This window comes from Volvox carteri, assembly GCF_000143455.1.
Source record: "Volvox carteri f. nagariensis unplaced genomic scaffold VOLCAscaffold_27, whole genome shotgun sequence".
Taxonomy (NCBI): Eukaryota; Viridiplantae; Chlorophyta; class Chlorophyceae; order Chlamydomonadales; family Volvocaceae; genus Volvox; species Volvox carteri.
The window spans coordinates 89,454-99,100 of NW_003307570.1; the positions used below are offsets into that span (position 1 = coordinate 89,454).

General features: G+C 56.1%; 2 protein-coding genes across 2 annotated transcripts in view; one reads left to right on the forward strand and one right to left on the reverse strand.

Moving 5' to 3' along the window:
- Positions 1-993: 993 nt before the first annotated feature.
- On the forward strand, positions 994-3,328 carry VOLCADRAFT_92588 (uncharacterized protein; the record flags this gene model as incomplete). Its single annotated transcript, XM_002951951.1, has 4 exons — positions 994-1,023; positions 1,445-1,588; positions 2,007-2,166; positions 3,270-3,328. The coding sequence occupies 4 exons, from the start codon at positions 994-996 to the stop codon at positions 3,326-3,328; spliced, it is 393 nt and encodes a 130-aa protein (XP_002951997.1).
- Positions 3,329-5,734: 2,406 nt separating this feature from the next.
- The window catches only part of VOLCADRAFT_92589 (uncharacterized protein), a gene marked incomplete at both ends in the record, with an annotated part of 8,770 nt that continues 4,857 nt past the window's right edge, over positions 5,735-9,647 (reverse strand). The window contains 7 exons of the mRNA XM_002952022.1: positions 5,735-5,787; positions 6,033-6,251; positions 6,659-6,800; positions 7,035-7,100; positions 8,387-8,497; positions 8,757-8,822; positions 9,288-9,353. Coding sequence (XP_002952068.1) covers positions 5,735-5,787; positions 6,033-6,251; positions 6,659-6,800; positions 7,035-7,100; positions 8,387-8,497; positions 8,757-8,822; positions 9,288-9,353 — 723 coding nt within the window. The remainder of the gene's footprint in view (positions 5,788-6,032; positions 6,252-6,658; positions 6,801-7,034; positions 7,101-8,386; positions 8,498-8,756; positions 8,823-9,287; positions 9,354-9,647) is intronic.

The following is a 9,647-nucleotide window of genomic DNA, read 5'->3' on the forward strand; positions in this document are numbered from 1 at the left end:
CCCCACCGCTCACAACATCATCTCCAGGTGGGGCCGCTGCCTTCCCTTCTGCGGGGTGGTCGCTATTGTGCGGTTGTCCTGGCTCCCTAGGATCTCTGTGTGTTTGTGGTGGGGGGGAAGGGTTGAGACCTGCAAACAACGGGGGGAGGACAGTGCGCGCCGGGCAGCAGCAGCAGCAGCTGCAACGTCCGCACCAACCCACATCACCCCCCATCCCACGAGCACCATCAACGCCAGGCCATGCTCTGCAGTCAAATGCAGCGCCACGTGTCGCAAGTCGCCGGGCTGGGGCTGTGTCGTCAGCTGTAGCAGTAGCAGTAGCTACACCTGCGTTGCCTTTACCTGCCGCGCGACCCTTCTGTCACCCCACTCGCACCTTGCCTTGCCTCGCCTGCTTGCTTGCTTGCTTGAGCTCCCTGATGTCCGCCTGCAAGTCCTCGCCTCGCCTCTCTTCCGTCACTCCACCTGCCTTGCTTGTCTGCGTGCTTGCCTCCTCCGCCTGCTTGCCTGCCTGCACCCATTCCCCAACTCTCCCCACTCCCCCCGAGCTCCTGGTCTGAGCGGGACGTGAATCAAGAACATTATACTCAGTGCGAAACATTTGCGTCTTGCCTGACGCTGTGACCCCCCCGCGGGATGTGCGTGTGCGCCGCGGCATGTGTTCACTGAAGCCAACGGTGTGATGATCAACCGCCCGGTGGCATCTGTTGTCCCCAGGGGAGAGCTGCACCGATGCCGCGACAGCTCTCGACACCACCAACGTGCACCGGGCGCAGTATGGTGCACCGCCTGTGGTGTGGGATGCGGCGCTGGCTTCTAGTTCGACCCAGCACGCGCAGTTGCTGGTCACCCTGAGCGGCTGCCCGGCCGAGCACTCCGACGACTTCTCTTTCGGAGAGAATGTATATACGGTGGGTTTAGTCGGTTAATTGGTAGATCCGTCGGTTGGTTGGTTGGTAGGTGGGCGGGTCTGGGTGGCTGACTAGGTGGCACATGGCGAGGTGGCAGTCTTCCCAGTCGGCGGTACGTACAGCTCTGTTCACATGGCCAGGCGGTTGGCCAACTAATAACTGCCGGCAGCGGTGCACGTGTGGGGATGCAGGTGCATTGAGGGATGGCGAGACACGGTCATGGAGACGTGTCTGTATGTATGTCTGCGTGTGGGGGTGGAGGAGGAGGAGGAGGGGATGGGGATGGGGAGGAAGAGGGTTGCAGTGAATGTTCACAACACAAACAGAACTCAGACCTGTTTGGCTGTTAAAGGACGGGGACGAGAGTGATATTGGCGTTGGCTGGCTCAGGGGGGATGTAACCCCAGCGGATCACTATCAGCACTTAAAACTGCGGGGGACGGCACCCCGCCATCCCCTCCCGCCGCGGCTCTTACCACTTCTGTTCATTCTCGCGCTTACCTCTTGGCTCCTTCGCACCGCGGCCTGTGCAGGAAAGGAAGTATCCCAAGCCCTACAGCGGCACTTGTGGGAAGGCTATGGATGAGTGGTTTTATGAGGGGTTGTCCTTTAACTTCAGCACACTGCGGCTCTTCACGGACAATGTGGGCAAGGGGATGGGCCACTTCACGCAAGTGGTGAGTGCGAAAAGGAGGGTGGGAGGGAATGGGGCGCCAGCGGCGGGCAGAAGAAGGAGTGGAAGAGAGAGGGGCGCCTGCTGCTGCTGTTGTTGTTGTTGTTGTTGTTGTTGCGCAGCAGTCAATCGGCCATCAGCTTTCCATCCCGCCACAAGTGCGCCTGCAAACCCCTCCTTTTCCCCTGTGCGACAAAAAAACATGCCGTACTGCTGTAACTCAAAACGAAAATCGATGTGCCACCTGCATAGAAACCATTCCCAGCCTTCATTCCCTCCCCTCGTCACCGGAACATCGCAAACTCCACAGCGCAACAGCGAGAGTCGCGACTCTGTGCGGTCGCATCTCCTCCCCCCTATACTCTGCTCGCACTGGCATGTGCCGGCTTGACCCGCGTGTCCGATTGGCCGAGCTCCCATAGGTCTGGAAGGGCTCCGTCAAAATGGGTTGCGGCACAGCCATGTCGGACTACACCATCCGATTTCTTTCGGGCGCCGTCCGGATAGGTGGCTGCAAAGCAGTGGTGTGCAGGTACTGGCCACCCGGCAACATCCCCACGGATGCCGAGTTTGCCGCCAACGGTGCGTGATTGACTTTAAGAATGTGCTAAGGGCGATCGAGTTCAGGGTGCAGCAGGGGGGATTTAGGGGAGGTTGCGTGTTGGGTTTGTGTGTATGTATGTCTGGGAGAGCCGCGCTGGAGTCGCGAGACCGTGGAGACCTGTGCGATGTCTCGCCCGCCAAGCATGCGGCCGGTTGTGCTTTCACTTTATGTAGCCGGGAAAGGGGGCTGGGGTTCGCGCGGTAGTTTTAGTCTGCGCATTTTGTGCCGGGGCGTAATCGGTTCCGGCTAGGGTTCTCGAAATCAGTTTCAGTGAGCACACTGCGTGATGCTGTCTGGGGTGCAGCGCAGAGGGGCGTTTGTATGTGTGCGCACGTGAATGCAGCATGGGAGCACCGGGCACCGCCGCAAGAGTGTCTGCCTTGCGCTTATTTATGACTTCAATGGCCCTTGCCTGCCTGCCTTCCCAATCCTCCCATATCTATATCTCGCTGCAGTGTTACCGCCAAGATAAGATGGTGGGCCATTCATGCTGTGTGAGAGAGCAATGATGGAGCGCCGAGTTTTGCGTGGAAGGGGAAATTATGGAAAGAATGGTATGTATATATCTGGCAGCAGCTCATACAAATGTTTGCTCAGCTTTGAGCACAAGCTGCTTCTGCTTAGTGATGGAAAGCTCAATGCGCATAGCTGCAAGTTATCATGACGTGCACCATACATGGAAGAGCGATTGCACGAGGTTATTGTGTTCGGACGATGCCCTGTAGGGGAGATATCTTAGTCATCGCGCGCGAGGTTTTAGAGACAAGTTGTGTTCCCGGTTGCTTCTTTCCATTCACCAAGTCAGTATCGGATTAAATATTTATTTAATGGTTTAATTGCAATATGCCTGACAAGGGCGTAGTATACGATGACATTGTGCATAGTCATCCAAGGTGAAGGCTGCGAACACCTTTACAAGAAGCTCCCTCGCCTTCTAACAAACGATGCCCATAGTCCATTAATTTTTAATTGTGTAGGCAATAGCTTGCTTTAGCCTTGTTGTTATTGTCGTTGCAAGCATTCCACCTATATCTGGTGGATGTCGCCTGTTAGCCCGTCGCTACATGTCTTGTCCCAACAGGAACGAGCGGAAACATGATTTGCCGTAAGTTTGCGAATGCTGGTAGAGATAGCGGGTAGTGAGAAAGGGGCACCGATGCAATCCGCATGCAGTATACATACATAGATCTGTGTTGGTGCTTTGTAGCATCTCTAGGCGGGCTGCTAACTTTGCCTGGTAAAAACGTTGACAGGTGATGTGGTCATCATAAACAAGAATTGCTTTATATATATACATAGGCAGGCGGCTGGCAGAAGTTAAGGCCTGACTTCTGCTCCCAGTCGACCCAGTCGACCCGGGTTCAAATCCGCCTGCCGGCTCCTCGGGTGTTTGAGGAGTGATGAAATGGGAGGTGGCCCCCCATCATATGGACGGTGTAGGACGTGATAATATCAACTTGCGAGCTGACCAGGAACTAAGTTGATGCGCCGTTGATCCGCTAGATTTGGTTGGATGCTGGTGGTGAGTTGCCGAACCCAACGAATACATTCTGAAGTCGGATGGGGTGACGGATTAGGGTGCCCCTCTAGCAGGGGAGAGCAGGGACTGCCCCGGGAAAGGGGGCCGCTGGCGAAGTTAACCACCCTGTAACAACATACATATACATAGACAAAAGCGGCTCCGGAGGGCGAATGGATGGGTTCTCTATGCTCTAATGTACATACGAGTCGTGTTTTGAGGAGCTGATGAGTGCATTCGCACACATATGGAAATACATCTTTCGTCGTCCATTGTGCGCCAAAGTGATTGAAAACGTGACGTTGAACATTGTGTCCACTCGCTTTAAAAACTACCCGCGGCGAGAAGATGAGGAGGACCTGGGGTTGCATTTCATTCTTTTAAGCGAGAAATGAGGGAGGATCCGTTGCGACGTCCTCAGCTCTCTGTTAACTATGCCTTGGGAGGTAATAAAAAGCGCAACCGCTGTTGGGAATTCGAGTTGTGTGTGTGTGTGTGGTCGTCACAGTGGGCTCAAGAGTTGTGGTGGAACTGCTGCGTTATTATTATAGTATTATCCGCCTGTGCAGCGCAGGCTTGCTGAATTTCTGTCACTATGCCCTAAGCTGTGTGTCGTTTGTAAAAGTACGTCTTGCCTTCACATTCTTAGGGTTATAACTCGTATTACCAGGTATCAGCTGCGAGGCTGGAGGTGATGTCATGAACTCGCTTAGACCTGGATCTGCTAAAAAAAACTTGGAAAACGGGTTTTTTGTGACAACAGTGGCTCCGGAAGAATTGGATACCCGATCTGCCGGTTAGGTGTGTTGTTAGGCGCGCGCGCACACACATGCACACATGCACACGCACATTCATACACACTATAGCATCTCAAGTGTGTGTTACCGGCTGGCTTCCTACACCGCTGTCAGACACCCCACCCAGCACTAGGGGAGAACCGCGAACCCGGGCGCATGTGTGTTCTGCTGCGCAATAGTGAGATTTATAGGAGGTGCGTGATACCGCAACCATCGTTTGTTACATACACGACCTCCGGGCAGTCCCGCCCGACCAACGAGGTGTAGCCGCAGTAGCACACGCCTAATACGGCAATGTTGTATACACCGGCGTGTCTCTCCTGCTGCATATAATGAACACCCTCTTTCCCGCCAAATCACAACTGTCTTTTTACCTTTTCCGCAGGGCCAGCCAATACACTCCACCCCGCCTTTTTTAACGCACAGCCATATCTTCTCGTGCACTCGTCAATCAGCAGCGAATGCGAACACGTGCGTTCCCTCCGCCGAAAAACATCATCTTCTCATGTTAGCAACAGATGAGAGCCCTCCAACAACCCGTGTGCGGGACGTTCTCCACACAACCACCGGTACCCTCATAAGACTGGCAAGTGCCGTTGATGGTTTCCTCCGTGGTTTCATCCACACGCACTTCCTCCCCCCCCATCCCCCCACCCAAAGAGAAGCAGAGTATCCTGGGAAACGACGGGGAAAGAGAGGAGAGCACAGCGGGTGACTTTTTAAGCCCTGCAACGAACAACGACTAACCGCTAGCAAGGTTCATCCGGCACAAGAAGAGTTAAAAAATCTTCACAGGTTGTTATCATCTCTCTACTCCTTTAGCTTCTTTTGCCATCAGCTCCGTGCCGGCTAGACCCACGCAAAAACACAAAACGTCTTCATTAATCCACATTCGCACTTTGGAACGCTTTGATGCACCGACGATACAACTCCTGGACTCTCTGGGCGATCAACACGGTAACCACACAGTCCTACACAGACTCCTCACCGCGATTGCCCGCGATTTCACGTCATTAGGCACATCCCCACATCTCCCCCACATCCCCACATCCCCCCCACATCCCCACATCCCCACGTCCCCCATTTCTTGTCATTCCAAAAACTTTTCTACCCGAAAACCGCCACTCTCTCCAACCTCCCTCCCATCTCGGGTGGTGGTGGGGAGATGCCACCCCACTTGCCACCACCACCTACATATCATACCCGTGTGCCAGGTAGCGGGTGGGGCGCTTAGATGGCCGGGGGCTTGGGCGGCCCGGAGGGTTCCGGAGCGACCTTGTTGCCTGCGCGCCGTGGCGGCGGCGGGGTGGGAGGTGTTAGGTCTGGCACCACCATACATCATAACGAGAGCGCACACACCATTCTTTTCATAGATTTTAGATAGATTTTAGATTTTAAAATCTAAAATCTGGCTGCATTGGCAAGAGTCCTGAGAATAGTAGCAGTACTGTCAGAAATTGAAAACCCTAAAACCCCCTCCCCTTCCCCCCCGCCCCCCCCCCCAGCCAGCAAGCTAGCCAGCACTCACCCGTCGTCCGCAGATTATCCTGGATGCCCTTGGCGATGTCCTTGCCGGACGGCCGCCCCTTCTTGTCCCAGTACCAGGCACCGCCCAGCACCGAGGCCGCCAGCCCAATACCCGCCGCCGTGTACATGGCCACCCTGCGGGCGTTACGCGTGTCGGTCTTGGTGGCGGCCCCGCTTGTGAGCCCGCTCTCCAGCTTGTCTGCAGCTTTGATTGTTTTGGCTGCGCAAGGGGGGAGAAAGAGGGGGGGAGAGGGGTGGGAAAGACGGGGAGAAAGAGGGGGGGAGACGGGGAGAGATGGGGGAGAGGGGGGAGAGATGGGGGTTATAGCGGATCCGGGGTGGTCAGGGTGGACATGTCTGGAAACGCACCTCTCCCGGGTAATGAACGCAGTACAAAACCCGGCAGCTCAAAAACACGCACATGAAACACATGAAACACGGCAAAGGCAAAGGCCTGTGCGCCGAAGGTGCATGCAGCTTTGTCTTTGTTTCCTTCTTCGTAGCACACATACATACATACATGTGTACAGCTCTCCGGTACGGCGTTGCATTCATGTTCTAACAGGTGTATGGTTTTATATGGGAGTACACTTGTCGCCGTACGCGGTCGTACGCGGCCGTACTCACACTCTGCTTTGCTGGTACCCCAGCGAAGGGCACTCCCCGCGCTGACCGCCGCATCCTTCACCCCCTCCAGTGTGCGCCGTACACCCCTCTTAGCTGCGTGTTCCGCGTCCTCCACAAGCTCTTCGGCACCACGGGCCACGCTCTGTACGGCGACACGGCAGCGAAAGGGTGGGACGTTATCGTACACATGCCGTGAGATGCCCGGAAAGTTCTTGGAATCCCGGCCAGCCCACATGCCACATGCCAAAAATCCCAAGCGTGTGTGTGACCTGCACATATGTGTTTAGTCGACACGTCCTTCTCCCCCAACCCCCCACCCCCACCCCTCCACTCACTCAGCCCATCCATCCCCACCCTCACCCACACTCAAGCCCACCTTGGCCGCATGCTTCGTGTCCTTGGCCACGTCCTCAGCGAAGTGCTTGACATCCTTGACGGCGCTCTGGTGGGGTTGTAGGGGCCGGTCGGGCGGCGGGTTGTTGGTTGGGGAGGGATGCGTGAGTGTGTGTGTGTGGGGGGGGTCGCAACGAGGGATGCGGCAGTCCCGAGTTCACCTCTCCTCCTCACTACCTCACCTCCACCACCACCACACCTCATGTCCATCTCTAAGCCCTGGGCCCTGGGCCCCAGCTCTGGGGGGATGGAATGGAATGGGATTCTCCCCCCCCTCCCTCTGTGCAGTCGTTGCTAGCAACACGGGGCTGGTCATTAACGTGCCGGTGGGTTCCTCCCCCCTGACGGATAGACAGACAAACTGGCCTGACGCGCCAAACTGACAGAGAGCGCGATGGACAGTTCGTAGGCAGTCTTTCGTGAACTGTCGCACCGTCGCCGCCGCCACAAGTTCCGACCGTGCTTAGGTTACGTGGTTAGGGGTATCCTCCGCTGCGGAAATCCCATCTTAAAAAATAAAGTTAAAAATAAAAACCCCAACCCACCCTCAACCCTGCCCCCCCCCATTGCCGCCTCCCTCCCTCTCCTTTCCCCCCCCCCCCGGGGAGCCGCATGTCTCCCTTCCCCCCAACAACAGCTCGCCTTGACGGTGTGCTTGACGTCCTTGGCGGTGTCCTCGGCCGCGTACTGCACGTCCTGTGGCATGCCGTACACATGGACCGAATGTCCGTGCATATCACCACAACCAGATTCGGTACGGCAAGGCGAGTCGAGCTGACCTGGTGCTGATGGGAAAGAAGCCTTGTACTCCTTACTACTAACAATTATTGTCTTAATAAATACAGACAAGATGCACAGACCAACAGTTCTTCTGATCTCCCTATGAAAGCTTCAAGTGCACTATGACAATGCCCATGTTAGAAAAAACATTATAAACTAATCGCTCCATTTCTATAAAACACAACTAATCTCTCCATTTCTATAAAACACACTGTCAAGAGATATTAAATACTACGCTAGCCAGTGGTATATTATTCAATGGCGGAACGACCCACCATCGGTGTTCTGTTTGTCCATCAGACCAAGGAGGACTGTGCTCAATCGTGTTTGCGATTGTATCATTATCTTTGCGCTTGGGGCAATGTCGCAGCCTATGAGATCTAATCGAGGCGCGACTATTGCTGGTTGAAAACTTATTCCTTCCCCGTCGGTTGTGTCTTTCGGGACCTTCCGCAATATTTGGCGGTCTTCGGACCCACCAATTTATTCTATAAATCGTGTTATTTCTTTATGTAGTGAAATTTTCCGGCCCCCCCCCCCCACACACACACACACCTTGACGCCGCTTTTGACGGCATGCTTGGTGTCCTTGGCTGCCGTGTCCAGGACGTGTTTGGTGTCCTTGGCCGTGTCCTCCGCGCTATGCTTGACGTCCTTCACGGTGCCCTGAACGGACAGCAAGCAGTCCAGCAGATTCCATTTAATATAATAATAACAGTCCACTTGTTGTTGGAGGGTATGTGGGAGGATGCGTCTAGTTTTTTTTTGCTAGCAGACGCGATCAGGGCCCCCCCCGGGCCCAGATATCTTCTTACGACGGGATGATGGAATTCACCCACACGTGGCCCCCGGGGGGGTTGGGTTTGAAGTTCAGATCCCCCGGGGGGGGGCCAGCGCCACCACCACCACCCGGGGCCACCCGCACCTTGACAGCGTGAGAAACGTCCTTGCCCTTCTCCTCCGCACTGTACGACACATCTTTGGCGCCGCTCTGCGAAGGCGCGCGCCAGTTAGGCGTGTGTGTTTGCGCCCGGGGGCGAGCAAGCCGTTGAGGGAAGCCGGGGGGGTGGGGGTGGCCGTGCGGGGGTGCGGCGGCGGGTTCATGTATCAAGACAGACATTGACAGACAGCGCCTGCAGGGCAGCCCGCAGCGGCCACCGCTAGCTCTCCGGTGGTGGCAGCACATAAATCATGGCGCCCTTTTCATCGACAAGACCCCCCGCATCCGTCCATCCATCCATCCATCCCTTCGGACCGTACGACGCAACCCTGCAGCAGCAGCAGTCCTACGCACACATACACGCACATAATACAGATGTGCACGCGCATAGGTGCACATACACATTCATACACACATATGCGTCATGTGAAGACGTATCTTCTCATATCGCCCACCCACCCCCACCTCACCCCCAAACCACCACCATCCCCGGGCCCACCAAGCAGTGCTCCGCACCTTCACGGTGTGCTCGGTGTCCTTGGCGGTGTCCTCGGCCGAGCGCTTGGTGCCCTTGAACCAGCTCTTGAGTGGGGCGGGGGGGCGGGGGGGCGGGGGGGCGGTATGAGGGGAGGGAAGGGGAGGGGATGGAAGAGGGGAGAGGGCGACCGGAGGGACATGACAACGCAGTGGCAGTACGACAGCCAGCGCGGCAAGGGAACGTCCGTCTGTCCGTCAGTCAGTCGGTCAGCAGCCCCCCAGTCATCACCCATCATCCATCAGACCTCCCATCCTCCCCCCCCGCACTACCACCACCGCCCCCCCTCACCCTGAGGCCATGACCGGTATCCTGAGCCGATTCCTCGGCGGAGTACTTGA